The 23,865-nt window shown below is 46.2% G+C and overlaps 2 protein-coding genes across 8 annotated transcripts in view; both read right to left on the bottom strand.

The window, feature by feature from the left end:
• The window catches only part of ADHFE1 (alcohol dehydrogenase iron containing 1), a 203,361-nt gene that overhangs the window by 56,466 nt on the left and 123,030 nt on the right, over positions 1-23,865 (bottom strand). For all 7 annotated transcript variants that reach the window (XM_063923832.1, XM_063923831.1, XM_063923836.1 and 4 more), the window contains 3 exons: positions 8,731-8,808; positions 8,175-8,280; positions 7,941-8,093 (listed from right to left, as the gene is read on the bottom strand). In XM_063923832.1, coding sequence (XP_063779902.1) covers positions 7,941-8,093; positions 8,175-8,280; positions 8,731-8,808 — 337 coding nt within the window. The remainder of the gene's footprint in view (positions 1-7,940; positions 8,094-8,174; positions 8,281-8,730; positions 8,809-23,865) is intronic.
• On the bottom strand, positions 16,033-18,565 carry LOC134929340 (uncharacterized). Its single transcript, XM_063925009.1, has 4 exons — positions 18,031-18,565; positions 17,809-17,937; positions 16,645-17,733; positions 16,033-16,118 (listed from the first exon to the last, which is right to left on the bottom strand). Exon 3 carries the CDS (start codon positions 17,723-17,725, stop codon positions 17,045-17,047), a length of 681 nt encoding a protein of 226 aa, XP_063781079.1. The 5' UTR covers positions 17,726-17,733; positions 17,809-17,937; positions 18,031-18,565; the 3' UTR covers positions 16,033-16,118; positions 16,645-17,044.

The raw sequence follows: 23,865 nt of genomic DNA, 5'->3' as shown, positions 1-23,865 counted from the left end.
GAACAAAAAGGGCATCAGAGCGTCTAACAGAGGCAGAACGTTCCACATAGATATGTATAGACCTAACTACATCCAAAGAAAGTTCCTTAGCCGACAATTCCAAAAACATAAAGGCTGGGACCACAATCTCTTGATTCATGTGAAAAGAGGACACCACCCTAGGAAGGTAACCAGGTCTAGTTTGGAGAACCGCTCTGTCATGGTGGAAAATCAAGAAAGGAGGATATCCGGATAGTGCTCCCAAGTCCGAAACTTGGGAAGCAATAGCCAGTAAGAAAAGAGTTGATATAAGCCACTGTGGTGGCATTGTCTGACTGAACCTGAACTGGTCTGTCCTGCAGGAGGGGACGGGCTAGGATCAATGCATTGAATACTGCTCTCAACTCCAGTACATTGATTGGCAGGAGGGACTTTTCCCTGGACCATCGTCCCTGAAACGAGTGATGCTCTGTCGCTTCTCCCCAGCCCCCGAAGACTGGCATCCATTGTCAGCAGGAACCAGTTGGGAATCCAGAAGGGACGGCCCATGCTTAGTCGCTGGTCCTGGATCCACCAGGACAGCAACAGGCGAACCTCCGTTGTCAAAGAGATCATTTGAGGTCTGATTCAATGTGGGTGGCCAATCCACTTGAAGAGGATCAGATGTTGCAGAGGGCGGGAGTGAAACTGAGCGTACATGACCACGTCGAAAGATGACACCATTAGGCCGAGAATTTGCATAGCAGAGTGTATTGACCCCCGAGGATGGTGAAGGAAGTGACATATTCTGTTCTGTAGTTTCAGAACCTTGTGTGGTGATAGGTACAGTCGTTGACTGTAAGTATCTAGGAGTGCTCCCAGTTGTACCATTCTTTGTGATGGAGTGAGGGAGGACTTGTTCCAATTTATCAGCCAACCGTGAGACTGCAGGAAGGCCACTGTAGATCGTCCAAGTATGGCAGGATACGTATACCCTGGCGACAGAGATGAGCCAGTCCAACCAGTAGAGCCAGAACTTGGTAATGTTGGTTGCCAATAGCAAACTGCAAGAACTGCTGATGCGAAGTGGCAATATGAATATGCAGAAACGCATCCTGTATATCCAGGGAAACCATATAGTCCCCAGGTTCCATGGCTAGAACAACCAACTGCAAAGTTTCCATGTGAAACTTGGACACTCTCACAAATTTGTTTAAAGATTTGAGGTTGAGAATAGGTCAATGTGACCTGTTGGGCTTCGGAACAATAAACAGGGACGAGTAGTAACCTCTGCTCCTTTGGGACTGTGGAACCGGCACATTCCCTCCTGAGTGAAGGAGAGAACTGACCAGAGTTTGTAAAATTTGCGCCTTTGTCGGATCTGATGGTAGGTCCGTGGTGAAATACTGTTGTGGGGGACGTCCCTTGAACGAGATGGCGTACCCGTGAGAGACAACTTCTAGCACCCAGACGTCTGAAGTGGTCGAGTTCCAAACCTGAGCAAAGTGCAGAAGTCGGCCTCCCGCTCTGGGGTCCCACCCCGTGAAGAAGTCTGTGACGAAATGCGTTGGCCGTGGCTAGATGCGGTGACATCAACCTGCATGTCACGGTGCCCGGGAGTTTGGACTGTTGGTGCTTGATACACATGGCGCGGTGACCCGTGGATGCACTCTATCCGGAGGCGGCATTAAGTAAGGAGGCCGAGCCGGTGATCGCTTACTAAGATGTATGTGAGCTTTTACCTTTAACAAAAGTGTTTATACTTGTTACATACACCTGCGCCCTCCACTTTCTTCTCATATTTTATATATTCTGTATGTGTATGTGTGTGTGTATGTATATATATATATATATATATACACACATACACACACACATACACACACACACACACACATATATATATATATATAAAACAGAATGAAACACAGGATTCCCCTTATTGTGTCAACGTTTCAATGTCCTGATTTCAGGTCCTGATGAAGTGTTTTAATACAAACATTGAAACGTTGACACAATAAGGAGAAACCTGAGTTTCATTCTCGAGCTGTGAGTGCCGCCAATCGTCTACTGTTGCATATTTGGGACTATATATACACAGTGGCGGATCCAGGGGGGGGGGGGGGGCACTCCGGCCCGTGCCCCCCCTGTCATTTGTGGCCTCCGTCGTCGGCCTCCGTCGTCGTCCCCCCGGCGCCACACAGGGAGATGACGGGCGCCCGCTGAGATTGTGTTACCAGTGGGCGCCAATCTCTCCTCACCGAAAGCCGGAGCTCAGTACTGAGCTCCGGCTTCCGGCGCTGTCACTGTGCGGCGTATGCTATGGGAGAGACGTCAGTCATGACGTCTCTCTCATAGTGCTGAGGAGCGGGCGCCAAGAGAGGAGTACTGCAGCGGTCTGGAAGCGGGAACGGGGCTCGGTAAGTATGATGTCTTTTTTCTTCCTTTGTGCAGCGGGGGCATCTACTGGGGGCAGACTACGGGGGGACATTACTACTGGTGGGGGGGGGGCATCAACAAGGGGCAATACTACTGGGGGCATTATTACTGGGGGACATCTACTGGGGGCATTACTACTGGGGGGTCATCTACTGGGGGCATTACTACGGGGGGCAGTTACTGGGGGACATTTTTACTGGGGGGCATCTACTGGGGGACATTACTACTGGGGGGGCATCAACAAGGGGCATTACTACTGGGGGGGCATTATTACTGGGGGCATTACTACTGGGGGGTCATCTATTGGGGGCAGCTACTGGGGGACATTTTTACTGGGGGGCATCTACTGGGGGCAAACTACTGGGGGACATTATTACTGGTGGCATCTACTGGGTGTATTACAACTGGGGGCATTATTACTGGGGGCATCTACTGGGGCATTACTACTGGGGGGTCATATATTGGGGGCAAACACCTAGAGGGCATTACTACTGGGGGGCAAACTACTGGAGGAAATTATTACTGGGGGGCATCTACTGGGGGACATCTACTGGGGGCAAACTACTGGGGGACATTATTACTGGGGGCCAACTACAAAGGGGCTAACTACTGGGGGCAAACTACAGGAGGGCATTACTACTGGCGGCGTAACTACAGGGGCATTACTACTTGGGGGCTAAACTACAGGGGGGCCAAACTACTGGGGGCATAACTACAGGGGCCAAACTACTGGGGCCAAACTATTGGGGGCATAACTACAGGGGCTAAACTACAATGGGGCAAACTACAGGGGGGCATTACTACTGGTGGCTAAACTATAAGCAGGCAAACTACTGGGGGCATTACCACTGGGAGGCTAAACTAAAGGGGCGGGGGTAAACTACTGGGGTCATAACTGCAGGGGCAATACCACTGGGGGCATAACTACTAGGGCGCTAAATGATTGGGGGCATTACTACAGGCAACATTACTACTGGGGGCAATACGGGCATTGCATAAGGGGCACCACTACTATGGGGTCTATATAAGGGGCACTACCAGTACAGTGGACATTGCATAATGAGCGCTACAACTGTGGGCATTGTATAAGAAGTGCCACCTCACATGCACCGAAGCCGCACGCAAATGTACTTGCCCCTTCCATGGTGCCCCCCTATCATTTTCTTCTGGATCCGCCCCTGTATATATATATATATATATATATATATAAAATGAAACGGAATATTATCACAAATTCCAATAGAAAATAACTAGTTATAAGGTATAGCAATGGGATGTAGTCACGATCCCGGCGGTCGGAATCCCGGCTGCCAGAATGCCAGAGGGGGCAGGGGGTCGAGGACTTTTCCCACTCGTGGGTGCACTCGCCACCCTGCTGGCCGGGATCCCGGCATCAGCATGCTCCCCGCTGGGATCCCGACCGCCAGTATCCCGAACCCAACCCATAGCAGTATGATATAGAGCAAACTGTCCCCAATGGTCACATGTGGGGCCTGTTAGTTTGTTGACATGTGAGGGTTGGTGCTACCGCCATGGTTACACGGTATATCTTTGGTGCTGCCTATATGAGGCCACTTCCAGTTCCCAATCCACCTCTGCCAGTGTGAATAAGGAATGGCAGGCTATTCAGAGGCGAGCATAGTCAGAGGTCCAGCTGACGTCAAACATATGTTCTGCACCCAGCATAAGGTTGGTACTGATAAAGCTGCTCTCACAAAGCATATGTAGGGACCATGCAGTCACGTAGATATGCTCAACTCTGAATACAGGCAGAAATGTTGCATCTATTTTCAAGCATGTGGCCACAGATGCAGTACACTTTGCATGTGAGCTCCACTGGGGAAGAAACTATTGTGAATTATTAAGAATTCTATGTAATGTGCAGCAAAACAGGTTGATCATATTTAATTAGAGGTCAAAAAAGGCTTCTGGTGTGAGGAAGTTCTATCATTATGATCCTTGGAATGACGACAACATTATTCTTACAGTGGCTTTATTGTAAACTTTGTGTAGGGAATACGTTACACAACGAGCACCCTTCCCGCTATTCTATTCTATTATTGCTGTTATAAGTAAACTAAACAATGAAAAATAACATAGGGGGTAATTCCAAGTTGATCGCAGCAGGAATTCTGTTAGCAATTGGGCAAAACCATGTGCACTGCAGGGGAGGCAGATATAACATGTGCAGAGAGAGTTAGATTTGGGTGTGGTGTGTTCAATCTGCAATCTAATTTGCAGTGTAAAAATAAAGCAGCCAGTATTTACCCTGCACAGAAATAAAATAACCCACCCAAATCTAACTCTCTCTGCAAATGTTATATCTGCCACACCTGCAGTGCACATGGTTTTGCCCAACTGCTAAAAAATTTCCTGCTGCGATCAACTTGGAATTACGCCCATAGTAAGAAAAATATAAACACAATAGACCATGCCAGCCAATCTGGAAGGCACTGTTATGCATTTTAAATGGGTTTCATAAAAAATGTGGTGGTCATTCCGAGTTGTTCGCTAGCTGTTTTCGGACGCAGTGCAGCGTTTAGTCAAAAAAGCGGCACTTCTGCGCATGCGTAAGTGCCGCAATGCGCACGCGTGACGTACTTTCACAACAGCCGTAGTAGTTTCACACAAGGTCTAGCGAAGCTTTTCAGTCGCACTGCTGGCCGCAGAGTGATTGACAGGAAGTGGGCGTTTCTGGGTGGTAACTGACCGTTTTCTTTGAGTGTGTGGAAAAACGCAGGCGTGTCAGATACAAACGCAGGCGTGCCGGGGGAAACGCAGACGTGGCTGGCAGAATGCAGGGCGTGTTCGTGACGTCAAAACAGAAACTAAATAGTCTTAAGTGATCGCAAGCGCTGAGTAGGTCTGGAGCTGCTCAGAAACTGCACAATCTTTTTTTGTGGCTGCACTGCGATCCTTTCGTTCGCACTTCTGCTAAGCTAAAATACACTCACAGAGGGCGGCGCCTTAGCATTTGCATGGCTGCTAAAAGCAGCTAGCGACCGAACAACTCGGAATGAGGGCCCGTGTGCGGCTGTCACACAGAATGTACGTTGTCAGGATTTCCTTCATGCCCACTGTAAAGACATTAGTACACAGGTGTTTTGCACCTTGCACAGTTGCAGCATAATTAATAATACAAATAAATAAATTAACTATGTATCTTTGTTCCTGGCCCTATACTGTAGCTTCTTCAATGCTTGCGTCAAGTACAGATAGTTGCACGTACTGATAAAAAAGTAAAAATATTTTGATGGTTTCAGTAATTTTATGAAAGTATGTTGGTGAGAATCAAAGAAAACCCTGTTTTCCCGCCTGTACTATAAAAACAAAGGCTTGAAAGACACAATCTAAAAAAAAGTGAACAGCTGACGATAATCATTCTCAGGCTGAAAATGGCTGAAAAACTGGCAGGATTGTTTGGCTATTAAACCTGTCCGATCCTCCTGAACATCATTGACTGAATGCTGTTAAATAAAGGTCGCCTCTATATATCTTGCAGTGTTTGGAGAAAGGCCGAAAATTGTGCCGCCACTATGCCCTTCATGCATTCTGTAGGATAGGCTGCACTAGAGTGCAGTCTATGGTTGAATTATAAAGTAGATACATTACTCATAGTGTAACTGACACCCATACCAAATGTGAAACTTAGTATGGTTATTAAGGTATGAAATACCCCAGTATGGAAGAGGTTAATCACACATGCTACTCATTAGTCACATTGCCTCCCAACTGCATACCAGGATAATTCAGTCCAAGCATGCAGGGGCCCCACATTATTTTTAGGCTGGGGGAGCCAAGATATCCTTCCATTTTGGTGCCCCTAAATTGCTGAATGTCACCTCCTCTTGGGCAGCTGGACTTACCCGCCACGCCACCTACCTGACAGAGATAGATAGATATATCTTTCAATCTATCTAGGGGGAAGATGGGTAATGCGGGGGGGGGGGGGGTAAGGGGAGAAAGGACAAAGGGGAAGAGAGGAGAAACATATGAAGTGGGAGGTGAGAAGGTCGCAGGGCTGGTCCCAGAGTATGTGCCAGCCCACAGTAACTAGCCACACCTTGTATTGGCTGGAGCTGGGGGCAGGGCAGAGGAGGGCCCTGGAAGTGGACAGAGGGCTGTGGGGAGGGAGGAAGTGTAGTAGTACACTGGCGGCTCTTAATCAGTGCCGTAACTACGTGTGTGCCAGGTGTGCCTGGCACACACGCGCAGTTGCCCTGAGGGCACAACGGTCAGCGGCATGTAATGAGTCAAATTGACTCATTACATGCCGCCTCTGCTGTGTGCCTCCATCCCAGCATTCACAGCGGCTCCGGGCAGCCTATACGGAAGGAGAGGGGACTGCTGCAGCGGCGCTACTACCAATTACATAGCGCTGCTGCGGCTCCAGTCCCCCTCCCTCCTCCTCCTTCTCCCCTGCCTGCACCGAGGAAAGCTGCAAGCACGAGGAGCCTGACTGCCAGCGGTGATATGGTAAGTATCTATCTCTCTCCCCCTCTCTCTCTCTCTTTCACTATCCTTTCTGCCGCAATGTGTAAAAAGGGGGACACCGTCTGCCGTAATGTGTAAAAAGGGGGACTGGCTGCCACAATGTGTAAAAAGGGGGACACCGTCTGCCGTAATGTGTAAAAAGGGGGACGCTGTCTGCTGTAATGTGTAAAAGGGGACGCTGTCTGCCGTAATGTGTAAAAAGGGGGACGCTGTCTGCCGTACTGTGTAAAAAAGGGGACGCTGTCTGCCGTAATATGTAAAAAGGGGACGCTGTCTGCCGTAATGTGTAAAAAAGGGGGACGCTGCCTGCCGTAATGTGTAAAAAAAGGGGACGCTGTCTGCCGTAATGTGTAAAAAGGGGGACGATGTCTGCTGTAATGTGTTAAAAGAGGGACGATGTCTGCCGTAATGTGTAAAAAGGGGGACTGTCTGCTGTAATGTGTAAAAGGGGCTCTACCTGGGGTAGTGGTGCTACTGTGCAGCATAATTTGAATAATGGAGACTACTGTGCACCGTAGTATGAATTGGTATTATTTTGTGGCCACACCCCTATATATTTTTCACGCGACTTCGGCGAGCACTGCCCCTATCTTGCATGTGTGGGGGGGGGGGGCACCAATGCCGTTTCTTGCACTCAGCGCTAACATGCTTAATTACGGCACTGCTCTTAATATTTGGGGGGGGGGGGAGGGGAGGAGCAGTCGGATAGGGGATTATCTCCATCCTGATACTGCCCGTGGTAATCCTAGATGGATACAGTAATCACAATTTGTGCACATTTGCTACATGACTGGGACTGGAGCAGGGGGAGACACAGTAGCTGATGCATCTACTGCATCTTGTCAGAACGGGGTAGAGGATACGGTTGGAGCATACTTTAAACTCCATATTATCATACAGGAAGAAGATTCATTTTCAAATCTATCACCTCTGGCTGTCAGTAACGTCCATTTACCTGAGAAAATATATGCTAAATGGAGTTTTATCTGAATATATTAGATTGATTAATTCATAATTGTTTTAACATGTAAAAGTAAAGGTAAACCCACCGTTTCAAGTACTTAGACACAATCCTCAAGGCATGTTTGGCCCAGACATCACTGATGGGGTTGCTTCCCTGGTAAGCTGGGCGGTTGATTGGGTTGGTAGGGCAGGGGCTGCGCATATTATAAGGGATTGCTGTGTAGGACTCAAGTGAATGGCTGTGGAAAAATATTACCTGTAATCTCACTCTCAGTAAACAGCACAATAACGGTGACAGTGATATAAACTTATTTACTCACCACAATACATCAAATCCACTATTGGCCACCACTCTCTCTGGCATGTGTAACGTGTGCTCCGGATCAATAAGACCTAGGGTAGGCTTAATGGCTCTAGATGCAATACCTAAGAAACCACACAGTGTTACACATGTACTGTATAAAGGCTTGCTGGATTGGCTGAATGTTACACAGTTTCTTCAAAAGTTCACTATTCTTTACAGACAAACTTTAGTTTTAGAAAACAAATTCTAGATTTGAAGTTTTGTTTCTCAATGAATAACATGATCATAGTCCCGTCCGCTGTGCATGATGCCACAAATTGCATGCTGGGAAGCTTTAATGATGCAATCACCCTTTCCCACCCTCCTCAGGGGCTACTTGCATCTCCCCTCAGGAAATGCAAACATGCCTTAATCCTAAATCAGCAATCAGTAACCGGCTGCAACTACAGTAGGAATAAACTTAAATTAGTGATAGAGTCATAGGAATACGGCAAAAGTGAAAAGCCGAGGAAAAATAGAAAATACAGAATAATAGCATAAGTTTCCCTTTCAATAAAGGATGGAAAACATACCTGTTTTAGCTTTAAGTTCTTCATAATCAAAGATGGCAATCCCTGTGGTTTCACTTCCGGTTCCAGAGGTAGTTGGGACTGGGGAATAAGGATAACACAGATATTAGAAACCATTTGGCTGGAGCCGGTATCCCCATTCGGTAGTACACAGAAATCTGGAATGCCCTGCAAAAATTGTGCTTGCTGGAGGCATATGTTATTCACAAGGGCAATAGGAAAACCAGATAACACACAAAAATAGGGCTAATGGTGTGTGCCAAATATTGAATTGCTATCAGTATAATATACCGCTTCTTATACTGTTTATAAGATGAGCTATGCATATTAAAAGTCATTGAGATGTAATCTTAACACTAAAGTGACTAAGCTGGATTCATTTAGCTGCTGCTTATTACTGCGTAATAATTGATCTGCCAGGGCTGATCAATTACAGCCTGCAACAGCCCATGTCAACTCGCTGTTTGAGTGAGGCAGAACAGAAATCTGCATTCAATGCCCCGATCGTGGGTGCCACAAAGCTGTTAACCCATAGATCCGGGAACCCATCCTGGATTCTTGGTTAACACACGACACTGGGTAATTTACTGCGCGAGTTAAAGTGGCTGTAACTGAGTAGCCGCAGGTGTTAAAGCACAAGGCTACTACCCTTTTCCCGACGCAGTAAATTTATCGCATCTAACTGAATCCAGCCCTCAATGATAAATGAATCTACACCTGAAAACTGCACCAGTTAAGTAAACAATTTAAAAATATGAGTACAGACTGCAGCATAATGACATACTGTATATAGAATAAATATGGAAATTCTTTATACATCAGTTATATTAATTAATCAGACATGTCCAAACTGCGGCCCTCCAGCTGTTGAGAAACTACATATCCCAGCATGCCCTGACACAGTATTGCTGTCAGAGAATGCTAAAGCTGTGTCGGGGCATGCTGGGATGTGTAGTTTCTCAACAGCTGGAGGGCCGCAGTTTGGACATGCCTGCTTTAAATACATTATTGGTTTGTGAAATTTATAGTAGCAACAAAAATATCCCAAACAAGAAAGACCATAATAATCAAAACTGTAATCACTAAATCATCTATACTGATAGCCTGTGTTATACCACTGCAACAGAGACGGTTCCAAATTGATTGAAGTGCATAAATGATTACTGACAGCACTGTCTCCTCAGCCAGTGTCACAACACAAGTGTTTTACTAATTAATACGATCTTGTAGAAAGCACATAATTAAGTCTATGAAGTAATCATTACTTGCTCAAAAAAATCGTTAATTTTAGCTCAGTATAAATGCTTGAGCTAAGGTATTTATTATGTGATTTTAAAACAATCGACCAAATGTATTTATTAATCTTTTCAAAAAGAATGCAGATGCAAGTGCTCTAGAACAATCTGAAAGTGTTATTATATTAACTCATGTTGCTTTCACATCGCAAAACCTGCTTTTGAAACGGTTCTTTAAACGGTTCTTAAAACGGGTCTGAGCAGTTAAACCCCCTTCACATCGCATGTTGTAACCAGTATATTACCGTTTTGGTACCTTTCACACTGAACCTGTTTCACCCATACAAAACAGTGGTTGTCATTTTAAATGTTTATTTCCTGCTTCTGCCTGGTGAGATCACACATGGAGACAGCCTATCATCTTCTGGGGCTTGCAAATACCGTTTCAGACCCTTTCACACTGCACAATGAAACGGGTCTGAAACGGGTAGGACCCTACTTTTTTACCGTTTCAAAATACCGGTATTTTGTAAACGGTAAATTGAAGGTGACCCTTTCACATCGCAGCTCGAACCGTTTAGGAAGCCAGTAAAAACTGCAAATTACCGGGTACAAGCTGCGGTGTGAAAGGGGTATCACATGCATCTCTAAGATATGTCTTTTAGAGGCAGAATGTTGTGCTTCCCCATTCTCTGGTTTACTTAGTGATGATGACTGTACTATCTGTGCCCTGGCGGCGTCTGCATGCTATAGTTAAAGTTTGTATCTAAAATTATTTTTGTGGCTACTTTGTGCGAACAAGCTCCCATATATAGGTATCATACTCAAAAGACGTGTTCGGGACAAACTCGCCAATGAGATACTGCACAAAAAGATGCATTTTAGTTTCTGGTTTGGAAAACTGCACTTTGATACACCCCCCCTTCTAAACCAGCACTGCACTGGTGGCTTTTCATTATACTGTAGTCATGTCCATTCCCTTCGCCGGGGTGTAATGGAGTCTGAGATCAACGGAGGTGTGGGATGCCGGCCAATCTCTGTTTTTTTTTTTTTTTTTAAAGGGACAATCGCTTACAAGGCAAAACTATGACTTGTAAGTGATTGCCCCTTTTTAAAAAAAGTCAGAGATGGGCCGGCATCCTGCACCTCTGGCGATCCATTGCACCTCCGGCGATCCGTTACACCCCCCCCACTTATATCCCTGTGTCAGTTCATAGCCATGACACAAGCCCCACCCATGTCCTGACATTATGACGTATTTCAGCAAACTCTTTTCCCTTTTTCACAGGTTTGTAGTTGCCAAAGTTTAGGTGAGGAAACTCTAAGTCAGTGGTTCCCAAACTCACGGCACCGTAGAGTATCAGTATTCTTTTCAAGGCTTCTTTAGGCCAAGAGTTTCTTATGTCTTATTGAGGGGTAAATGTATGAAGAGGAGATATGGGGGAGAAGCAGAATCAGCGCACTTTGTTCCGCTATACCGCTTCTCCCCCATGTATGAAGGCAGCGTGTCTGCAGAGTGACAGGGGTGCTGTCCTTATTGGCGCTGCTACTGTATCTTAAAGATAGCAGGCCGATAAGCGGGGGCAATGTATGAACGGTCAGCGTCCTGCAGTTGTCGATTTCAACAGCTGCAGGTGGCGATGCCCATTCACCACAGCAGTGACAAAGCTGTCCCTGGCTGTGGCGGGTGCCGGCTCCGGAGTGCGTTGAGGATCTCGTGTCAGTAGCGAGATCCCGCACATGCGTATAGGAGCCGGCCAGGACAGGGAGGCACAGCTCTCCAGCACTGAGCTGAAGCGCTGTGTGCTCGGGGGACATTGCCGCTACGGCAGACAAGATGTTAGTACATATTATCGATGTCCCTCCTAGCTTCGCCTTAGTAATGATGCGAGGCAGGAAGTGTTATAGTGGCACGATCCGTGATGCTATAATACATTTGCCCATAAGAAAGAAATTAAGAAAAAAATTACCGGTCACCCTTGGTTTCAGTTATGTTGTGGTAGACAGGGCTGCACTTCTGTTTGTCCTTACAGTTTATAAGTGCCAGCCACCACCACTGTTTTTTCACATTGACCTTAAATAATTTGATTTGATTTGATCCTGGACTACCAACCTGTGGCACACCTGCAAGTACCAAGTGGCACCTCAGTGTGGCACAGCACCCAGTTTGGGAACCACTGCCCCAAATCCTTATCTTTTAGCATTAATATTGCATGCTATTGATTTTTACTATGGGTGGATTATGTACATGTAACGTTATAATCTATGGATGATTATAAACTAAAATATTTTGCGCAACATAAGAGCAATATTTACAAAAAAAATGTTATTCATCAAAAACGTCAACTGAGTTTTTACTGTACATGAACCCATTGGTATTATTTATTAAACATATTATTATACAAATATTTTTCAGAAATAAATATTTAATTTGCTGCATTTGTTTATTTCTGATATTAGTGGTTAATGATGTGCTCTGCTGTATGTGGCTGGGTGACTGTCCTTTATTGTCAAAGTCGAAAAATATTGCAGTACATACATTACGTACAAACTACACACAGATGGCCTCCGCGCGTGTACTTGTTCTGCCGTGCGTGCGCATATCCGCAATTTGCGTATGGTCGATCCCGCGGTCCTGCGCATTAGCGCGTGGTATGAGTATTTACGGTAGAGTTTGTGAACGCATGGAAAGCTGTCAAAACACATTACATATTTAATCCAAATAGTGCACAATGTACACATAGTCTCCCTGCACCACATCAGAAAGTAACAGCAGTTTAAATGGTAACAGAACAAAGGGATTCACCTTTACAGGATAGGAGGGGACAGAACAAGGTTATAAGGTGGTGTTTGGTATCCAGCTGTAGGGTATTTTAAGGGTAACATTCCGGTGTTGGTTTGAGGAAGATCGCATGTTCCTGCGGATAGTTATGTGCAGGAGCAGAATATAGATAAAAACTGTATTTACTGTACATTATGTATGCGGCGGGAATCCAGAGGAGACCACCTACAAGAGCAGTTGGAACAGACATCGCCTACCTATTCAAACCGACCTATGACCTCTCCTGTACTGTAAATGACCATCCCTGTGTCCAATGGACAAAGAGATTACAGTATCCATTGTGTTATGTTTTGGATGAATTGTATAAAGAGAGCCTGCAGCAGGCCTGGTCAGACACAAGACTCACAAAGTTATCTATTAGATGACCGAGGACCGGACCGGGTAGCGTGGCGAATCCAATCACGTATGTACCATTGTATGTAGCCATTATTCTGTTGAATTGTATTGTTTATATTGTAACCCCCTTTCAGCAATAATACGCTGTGGTGTCGGAACCTAGTGGTTTAACTACAGACTGGTGTCGTGTCTTTTTTTCCCTGCTAAGGTTTAAAGTGTAATAGCATCGCACTGCATTGCTGCATAAGGTTTAAAGTGTATTTATTGGGTGTGTACGTGCTGTGTGTACTTTGTACCGTCAGCTCGGCATTTGTACGCAAAGTCCATACGCAGTACGGGACTCTTTACGCTAACAGCGTAAGAAGTACATAGAGGGGTATATGCAATTGCGGTCGAATTCCAGAAATTGTCGAATTCCGGGACTTTTTCGCCAAAAAAAAAAAAATCGACAATGCAATACAGTACTTATTCAACAAAAACCGGACATTCAAAATTCGACTTTTGGAAATTCGACTTTTATCAAATTCGACTTTTCTGCAATGGTACAAATGCTGCAATTCGACAAAAGCATATTCAATTCAAGTTTGGAAATTCGACAACAGTGCTTTTCGACAGCAAATTCGACAATTTCAGTCCGCCTCAGTTGCCTGGCGGGATCTAATAAAAAATTTTTAGTACATGATTTTTTTTAATATTTGAGGATTGCTAATAGCATATCTATTTATATTTGAAAGGATTATCTACTTGGTTTGTCTTTATTTGCTTCACAAGTATTATTTAATTGATTTTTAAAAAGATTTTTTTTTCTTCACTCTGTGGTGAGGGAAATTTACCCATGATTCCACAGTTTTACCCAGGATACACTTCTGCAAAGCCCCTCCTATCTCCTCACTCTCTGGTTTGAGACTACAGGGAGAAAGAGCCATCAGTCAGCTCTCTTGTGGAATCGTTTTTTTTAGGAAAATTCCTGCGTTTTAAAATACATTCCTATTTTTGTACTGACTACAATGGTGGAGCCTTTCTCTGACCAGATTGTGATGTTCATGCTGGCTGCAAGCATGGAGGAAGAAAGTGCTGCTGAACATCAGGATCCAGTTCAGGGAATGTCTGCATTGGGTGAGCCAGTATTGCGGGTTTCATTTCCACGTCCACGCCAGTATCGCACTAGGCGTGAACTGGAGGATCTCTGCGAGTTCGAGGTGATACAAAATTATCGCTTATCGACTCGCGACATATATTCGCTGTACACTCTGTTGGAGGCCGACCTGGAACCTCGGGCACGGACAAATCGTGCAGTCAGCGGTTTCCAGAAACTGCTGGCGACGTTACATTTTTTGGCGTCAGGCACATTCCAGCCTACACTGTCTCAAACATGCGGTTTTTCACAGTCGACACTGTCGCGCTGTATAACCCAGGTCATTAGGGCTTTCCGCAAATTGACGATCCAGTACATCACATTTCCAGAGACGGACAGCGAATGTCGTGAGATCAAATTAGGCTTTTTCAACAAATACAAATTTCCCAATGTGCTGGGCGCGATTGACTGTACCCACGTGCAGATCAGACCGCCACGGAATTCGGAGGAATGTTTTCGGAACCGAAAACATTTCCATTCCCTGAATGTACAGGCGGTCTGTGATGTAAACATGAGATTTTTGAACATTTTTGTGGGATTTCCTGGATCATCTCACGACTCCTTCATCCTAAGCCAGTCATCGCTGTTTGACAAGTTCGAAACAGGAAACATGCCTGGTGGCTGGCTGTTAGGTATGTATTTTTTTTTATTATTATTTTATTAATTTTTTTTTTTTTTTACAAGTACCTAACATTTTTTTTTTTTTTTCTATAGGCGATGCGGGTTATCCAAACAAACCGTGGCTCTTGACCCCATTGTCTAATCCTGTTGGTAGAGCAGAAAAACGTTACCAAGAGACACACATTGCATCGAGGTAAATAATTGAGCGTGCCTTCGGTGTACTTAAAAGCCGGTTTCGATGTTTAGACACTTCCGGCGGTGCTCTTTTGTACTCACCGGCGAAGGTTTGCGGCATGGTAAATGCATGTTGTATTTTACACAACATATGTGTCGCAAACCGTTTGCCGGTGACTCTTCGTCGCAGTGCTTTCCGACGCGGGAACCGGTCTTCTGCTCTACCGGTGGGTATGGACGAAGGAGATGATTCCCGGCGGACATTGATCCAAAAATTTTTTTCAGTTGCCTGTGAGTATACTTATAACATTTGTATTATCGTGTAAACTGACATTGTAATATTTTAAAAAAAACTCTTTATTTATGTATTTCAGAGTTTTACATCCTGTTGATGTACATCCCCAGGCCATGTTTGTACAGTTCGTTCCTCCCTGTTTTATCCTGTTGTTGGGTTACCGCAAACATTTGACCCTTTTATCCAACTCTACCATGGGCGACCTACTTGTGATGTGGACCTGACCCTCCGCCATGTAGCAGACAACCCACTCAGGTGAGATGTATTGTCCAAAACTCCCTTGTCCCAAATCACCCCAGCATGTCCAAAGTGCAGCCCTCCGGCATTTGCAAGATTGCACATCCAAACATTCCCTGATACACCAATGCTTGTCAGGGAATGTTTGGATGTGTAGTGACGCAAGTGCCGGAGGGTTGCATTTGGGCCCACTGTACCTCTTTTCTTCAGTCCCAGGGTGACACTATTACCCATATCTGGAAGCTCATACTGCTCTCTTCCACAGGTCTGGCGGTGTATCCTTCCCAAGTGGCGTGGATGTGAAGAAGAGACACGACATTTCCCCTGATGTTCCATGGGCGACCTACTTATGTACAATCCAACTGCATTTCAAATTTTAATAAAAACCACAGGAAACTTCTATTTTTAAAAATTTATTAAAGAAAAAAAGGGTTTTTTTAAATAAAGTTTGAAAGTTAATTAAAACAAAAAAGTAGTTTGTTCTTCTTTACATTCTTTTCTTGTGTATATAGATATCTGTGGGGAAAAGAAAAAAAAATATATATTAAAGTAAAGACACTAAATTCATGTTCATTTCTTTTCCAAGAAAATTTGTGGAACCACACAGCCCAGCTTGACCCATTGCTGGGCTGTGTGGTTCCACAAAGGCAGGCGGTCCAAAGTGAAATAGTGGTGTCAGTGGTCAGCACTTTGACACGCTAACATTTGTGGAACCACACAGCCCAGCATGACCCATTGCTGTGCTGTGTGGTTCCACAAAGGCAGGCGGTCCAAAGTGAAATAGTGGTGTCAGTGGTCAGCACTTTGACACGCTAACATTTGTGGAACCACACAGCCCAGCATGACCCATTGCTGGGCTGTGTGGTTCCACAAAGGCAGGCGGTCCAAAGTGAAATAGTGGTGTCAGTGGTCAGCACTTTGACACGCTAACATTTGTGGAACCACACAGCCCAGCATGACCCATTGCTGGGCTGTGTGGTTCCACAAAGGCAGGCGGTCCAAAGTTTCTAGAATATATACATTGAAACATTGCTCTACTCACCTTGGTACGCACAACACGAACTTATGCCGTCCACTTCAATTTTCCACCCAATCCTATGAATAAGCCAAAAACACACACTAGTGAATAGTAAATTCACACAACAGTGAAAGCCTATTGTACACCATTACAAAAAGGATTTTTTGGGTAAAAGAGTGGTATCAGAATTGCTCTTTGGCCCATCATACATGTAGCCACAAGGAGCTTTCATCCGTTACCACACGCGCCCGCATACATGCCCGCGCATGTATGCCTACACAAAGCTCCTTGGTAGTACCCGGTCACGGGTGGGGAAGCCCAACAAAGAAAAAACAATAGTAAGAAAAAAAAAAAAACTAATGGGAGGGGAAGAAAGGGATACATGAAAAACATATATGAAGTAAATAAAACAATACGACCGGGCTTATGGTGGAAGTCTGTCCAGATCCTGGTGTTCCTCCTGAGTGTGGGGTGTCGATGTCCTAGGAGGCATGGTAGTACGTTGACTGGGCCTCTGTGCCCATGCGGCTGTAGATGTGGCGGCCGGTGGTGGAGGCATCTGGTGGGTGGGGTACATCCCTGTATATCCCTGGTACATCTGTGACTGTCTGTACTGGGATGGTACTTGCGGAAGGGTACGAGGCGTCCTTGTGGCTTGTGACGGCGGAAATGGTGGATCACCAGCGTGTTGATGAGCTGGTTCTGGGAGCTTGTCATAGATCATCTGCAGTGTGGTTGCGATGAGCTGTTGGCTGGATGAGGATTGTCGATGGCTCTCCGACATGTTGGTATTGCTGTGTGCCAGACATGTTGTGTTCTCCACGAGCCGGCCCATGGATTCGGCCAGAATGTGAAGGACGTCCATAGTCTCCCTATGATCTTGCATTCTGACCTGTAGTATTGTGGCCGTGCTGTCGGAAAGAGTCTTCTGCATTTCAAGCAGACTGTTTGACATTTTCTCCATTGTCCTCTCAATGTTGTCCAGTCTGCCTCCCACGACATTTGTGTATGTATCCTGGCGGGTAGTAATCTCCGATGCCAGTGTGTGAACCCTCTGAACAGTTGAGGGATTCTGCCCTTCCTGGACGTCTGCCACCACTTGCATTTGGGCAGCTGAAAAGAAAATTAGAAAATATTATACACATTCATCACACATTTGTTTGAAGGCTCACAATTCAATTTACTCACACAGGGATGTAGCAACTGCAGCCTCCTGCACTTCCACCTCGTCATCCTCTGACGAATCCTGTAGGAGGAGATCCGGCCTGAAGTATGAACCAATCCCCGACGCTAGTCCGCTGCTGGTCCGTGGCACCACTGTTTGCAAAATATTTTTTTTAATGAAAGTTAATAAACTATACACAACTGCTGACCCCCCCCCCCCCCCACACACACAAAATAAATACAAACCTTCTCCATCCTGTGATGCCGCTGCTCCAGGAGCTTCACTTGTCCTCGTTTCGGAAGACTTTTCAAGGGTCTGGCTGGATACGTCTGCACGGCCGTCCTCAAACCCAAGAAAAGTCTCGTCTGTTAACCCTGTAGACTCAAACAGATCGGGTGATGGGTCCACAAGGGTTGTGTCTTGAGGCTCTTCAGTCACAGTCCCAGAGCTCCTGGAGAGACGACGATCTGGTGATGGCCTGCGCGCAGGAGCTGTAGTTTGGCGCCCATCTTGTGGTGTGGTCGCCGACGGTGTCTGGCGCACAGGTGAAGTTCTGTGCGCTGATGTCTGGCGCACAGGTGATAGTCTGCGCGCTGACGTCGTCTGGTGCACAGGTGACAAACTGCGCGAAGACGAACTGTGGCGCACAGGTGACGATATGCGCGCTCCTGATGCTTGCGGCGCAGGTGATGGTCCGCGCGCTGCTGCCGATGCCTGCTGCACAGGTGATGGTCCGTGCGCTGGCGATGTCCTGCGCGCAGGTGATGTCCTCTGGGCAGGCCTGTCTGAAAAACAAAAAAAAACACATTAGCACATACAAAAATTTTAAAGGGAAGTACAGCTCATGTGAATGTATTCTTACCATCAGGCCTCCTTTTGGACGGCTTATCTCCCGCCTTCTTCCGTCTTCTGGGCGGTTCTTCCTCCTGGGGAAAGCCAGCAGGACGGCTGGAGTCCACACCTCCGCGAACTCCTTCGACCATGGCAGGGTTCATGCGCCTTCTAATAACATTCTCCCAGGGTAGCCACTTCAGATTGAGAGCCGGGCCACCTCCCGTAGCTGTCTCATGTCGGCGCTGAATCCCCATCTTCTTTTTGGTCTGTCTGCAGCAATCACTGTACTGCTTCATGCAGTTTCTGGTGCTCCGGCGGTTTCCAGATACTGCAGTGACTTGGCTCGCGATGGAATCCCAGATGCTTCTCTTTGTCCTAGCTGCTGTGGTCTGTGCCCTTGGTCCATACAGAATGTCGTAGGACCTGTCGACGCCATCCACTAGGGTACAGTTTTCCGCCTCAGTGTATCTGGGTCCACGCGGCTTTTTCGGTCCTGCATCTTCACCAGAGGCTTCCTCCTCCGACTGCTCCTCTGGCTGGCTTCTTGCCTTTAGGGATTGAAAAAAAAAGAAAAATAACATGCATTTAATAAGATCGGTATGTACCTGTGAGTGTCAGTATCCCTGGCATTGCGCACATATACCTGTAGGTGTGCATGGCAGTGCGCAAACTAGAGTGGGTAAAGTTGGATGCTATTTGTGTCTGCAGGTGTTGTCAGTACCTTTCCACTAGGCTTTTTCTTAGTCTTCTCATGGGCCCTTGACGACCGCGGCTGGTCACTACATGCCTGGTCGGTCGTATCCCCCTCCTGGGTCAGCTCCCACTCCTCGTTGCTATGCAGGGATAGATCCGAGGGGGTGGGAGAAGGGGCGGATCGGGTCTGCTTGTCCTTGGACATATCTGTTTTAAAATAATTAAAAAAAAAAATTATATATATATATCTCAAATTTAACACATTACATAATTAAATGCAATCACATCATGTTGCTGGGACCCCAGTTCTCAAGCAGGACCAAAACACACAAAATGGCTGACACACACAAAATGGCTGACACACACAAAGTGGCTGACACACACAAAATGGCTGATACACAAAATGGCTGACACACACAAAATGGCTGACACACACAAAATGGCTGACACACAAAATGGCTGACACACACAAAATGGCTGACACACACAAAGTGGCTGACACACAAAATGGCTGACACACAAAATGCCTGACACACAAAATGGCTGGATGGAAAAAACATGTTTGGCAAACAACCAACATCACGTCGGCCGCATGGCCGACCAAACTTGCTCCAAATCACCCCAAACTGGCCAGAAAGCATCCCAGCACACTCAGGAGGTACACCACAGCTAAATTAGGAGGGAAAACACATGTTTGCCAAACAGTCGACAGCACATGTCGGCCAGATGGCCGACCAAACTTGCTCCAAATCACCCCAAACTGGCCAGAAAGCATCCCAGCACACTCAGGAGGTACACCACAGCTAAATTAGGAGGGAAAACACATGTTTGGCAGACAGCCGACACCCCATGTCGGCCACATGTGAGACAGAAACTTGCTCCAAATCACCCCAAACTGGCCAGAAAGCATCCCAGCACACTCAGGAGGTACACCACAGCTAAATTAGGAGGGAAAACACGTTTGCCAAACAGTTGACAGCACATGTCGGCCGCATGGCCGACCAAACTTGCTCCAAATCACCCCAAACTGGCCAGAAAGTATCCCAGCACACTCAGGAGGTACACCACAGCTAAATTAGGAGGGAAAACACATGTTTGCCAAACAGTCGACAGCACATGTCGGCCAGATGGCCGACCAAACTTGCTCCAAATCACCCCAAACTGGCCAGAAAGCATCCCAGCACACTCAGGAGGTACACCACAGCTAAATTAGGAGGGAAAACACATGTTTGCCAAACAGTCGACAGCACATGTTGGCCAGATGGCTGACCAAACTTGCTCCAAATCACCCCAAACTGGCCAGAAAGCATCCCAGCACACTCAGGAGGTACATCACAGCTAAATTAGGAGGGAAAACACATGTTTGGCAGACAGCCGACAACCCATGTCGGCCACATGTGAGACAGAAACTTGCTCCAAATCACCCCAAACTGGCCAGAAAGCATCCCAGCACACTCAGGAGGTACACCACAGCTAAATTAGGAGGGAAAACACATGTTTGCCAAACAGCTGACAGCACATGTCGGCCGCATGGCCGACCAAACTTGCTCCAAATCACCCCAAACTGGCCAGAAAGTATCCCAGCACACTCAGGAGGTACACCACAGCTAAATTAGGAGGGAAAACACATGTTTGCCAAACAGCCGACAGCACATGTCGGCCAGATGGCCGACCAAACTTGCTCCAAATCACCCCAAACTGGCCAGGAAGCATCCCAGCACACTCAGGAGGTACACCACAGCTAAATTAGGAGGGAAAACACATGTTTGCCAAACAGTCGACAGCACATGTCGGCCAGATGGCCGACCAAACTTGCTCCAAATCACCCCAAACTGGCCAGAAAGCATCCCAGCACACTCAGGAGGTACACCACAGCTAAATTAGGAGGGAAAACACATGTTTGCCAAACAGTCGACAGCACATGTCGGCCAGATGGCCGACCAAACTTGCTCCAAATCACCCCAAACTGGCCAGAAAGCATCCCAGCACACTCAGGAGGTACATCACAGCTAAATTAGGAGGGAAAACACATGTTTGGCAGACAGCCGACACCCCATGTCGGCCACATGTGAGACAGAAACTTGCTCCAAATCACCCCAAACTGGCCAGAAAGCATCCCAGCACACTCAGGAGGTACACCACAGCTAAATTAGGAGGGAAAACACATGTTTGCCAAACAGTTGACAGCACATGTCGGCCAGATGGCCGACCAAACTTGCTCCAAATCACCCCAAACTGGCCAGAAAGCATCCCAGCACACTCAGGAGGTACACCAATGCTAAAGGAAGACCCAAAAAGTAATTTTAAGAAAAAAAAAAACGTGAAAAACTACCCCAAAACACAAATCTCCCCAGAAAAATGCAACAACACAAGCAGGAGCTATACACATACCTGCACACATACACAAACACCCCATGTACACCTCATGGCAACCCCCACTACACAAACACATACATGCAACACCAGACCCACATGTGGTACTTACCTACAAATGTAGTAAAAGCTCCTAAAATGGCTCTCCTCCGTGGTAACAGATATCCTCCTGTCTGTCCTGGAATAAAGCCTGCTGGGGTGTCCAAACGATACCACAGCAAACAACCAATTTGCTAGCTCTGCACCTCCTCACACCTCTCTGCAGGTTCACAAAATGGCTGCAGAGCACGCAGCAAACAAGCCCTAATAAAGGGATGCTTTCAGCGGGAAGTCGAATTCAGGACGCCCACTAATCGCCGATTGGCCGTTATCCGCCAGGGGGTGTGTCGAATCCGTTTTGCATTGCATATGGTGAATTCATGGTCCCGGCGGCAGGGCTGCGGCTGGCGAGTGCGGGCGAATTTTAAACGGACGAAAAAAATGACGCGATTCGCCCGCAATTGCATATACCCCAGAGTGTGTATTAAGTATAGCGGCTGCAGCGGCTCCATGGTAAAGTGTATTTAAGGTGTGTTTAAGGTATAGCTTTCATTCCTGTATATAAATCAGCATTCTCAATTGGGGGCTCCGTCCGGTTTTCCACATACTCACAGCCTAACAGGTCACAGCAGACTTAATCTATCAGCAAAAGGGTGGACAGAAAGTATCCTACGTATCCTTTTCCTGGACGATGGATACACTGAAAACCCTACTTATTTGCTGATTAGATGGCGTCTGCTCTGTATGGTTTGTAGAGATGCTGGTAGAACCCGTAAGGTAAACAGGAAAAAAGCTATTTAAAAATCTGTGAATTCTTTTTGGCACCAAAAGCGTACACAGCTCCCATACTCTTTGTATACCCTCACATTGTTGCCATAACACTTAGATTGCTAGATTCATTTAGACCTGTGTGAAACTGGAGATATTTGTTGCTATATAGTTAAAACTAAAATAAATATTTAAGGAAGTAAGCGTAAAGCACAAACAGTCTGGCCTAGTTGTAAAGGTTTATACAGAAAGAAACTGTGTTGTGTTTAGTGGGCAATAGTAGTTTTATTGCTCACATTTATAGAGTTGTATGATTTGTGCTATTGCGGACGTACGGTTTTGTACACGTGTCTCGGACAAAGTACGGAACTGAACACGCGGCGTAAGAGACACGCACAGTTGAGTGTTTACGCAAATTGCATAAGAGTACGGGCGCTAAGTACAAATTACACAACAGTTCGTTTAGTTTAAAGGTGGGACAGTAGCCACGCTACAATATCACAAAACTACCCGGTTTCTAAAAAATTTTTAGTATAAAAACAAAATTTAGTATAAATAATTTTATTTAAATTGCCTCTGGGGGTAAAGCTGCCAACCTGAATGAATCCAAATTTTCTGTACAGAAAAACAAAGTATATGTGAGTGAGCGAATGTAAGAGTGAACATATTGAACTCCGGAAATCGGGTCCCGTGGTACATCAAGTAAGTAGAGGCTTGGTGGCGTGAGGCGGCTGACTCACGTTAATATAGATTGAAATACGCAAATCGTGAGGTGATTTGTAGAGGAGCGTGATAGTGCATTGTATTGCGAAGTATTGAAGTAAAAAGGTTTTTTCGGTATTACGCTCCGGGCTGAGGGTCGCAGTTTGTACAACGAACCCGTGGTCGTACGGCAGATAAGTAACAAGTACCTATATGCTGTGCGATTGGACCGCGCGTTTGTGGGTGCGATAGATAGCGCAACATGATATCCTTTTTACGAGCTTTTGCGTAAAATCGCGGTATCATTAGCGCTGTATAGAGCATACGCAAGCGTGATTTGTGTATAATAAAGTGCATAGGGTTTTTTCGCTGGTCTCTCAGTAAAAAATCTCCAACGACCGATACTTTACTGGAAAGGGTAAGTTATTCCTAAAAACTTCCAGTAAATATAGGTCAGATAGGGCCCTAGGTTGGGTACATTGCCTTCGCTATCGACAGTGTATGGTAGTACTGGCCAACGTGGGCGTGAGCGAGTGAAAGCGCTAGGTGTCTTTCACCGTTTATCTGCGGTGTGCATTGGGGATTGCGTTTATTGGCAAAAAGTCAGCGATGGGATCCAATTGCACAAGCAGTGGGCGTTTAGTAGCTAGGGTTCAGGCTGAAGAAGTGGG

The sequence above is a fragment of the Pseudophryne corroboree genome, chromosome 5, assembly GCF_028390025.1.
Source record: "Pseudophryne corroboree isolate aPseCor3 chromosome 5, aPseCor3.hap2, whole genome shotgun sequence".
Classification (NCBI taxonomy): Eukaryota; Metazoa; Chordata; class Amphibia; order Anura; family Myobatrachidae; genus Pseudophryne; species Pseudophryne corroboree.
Note: the sequence above shows the minus strand (reverse complement) of the source record. Positions and strands in the feature narration are given on the sequence as shown.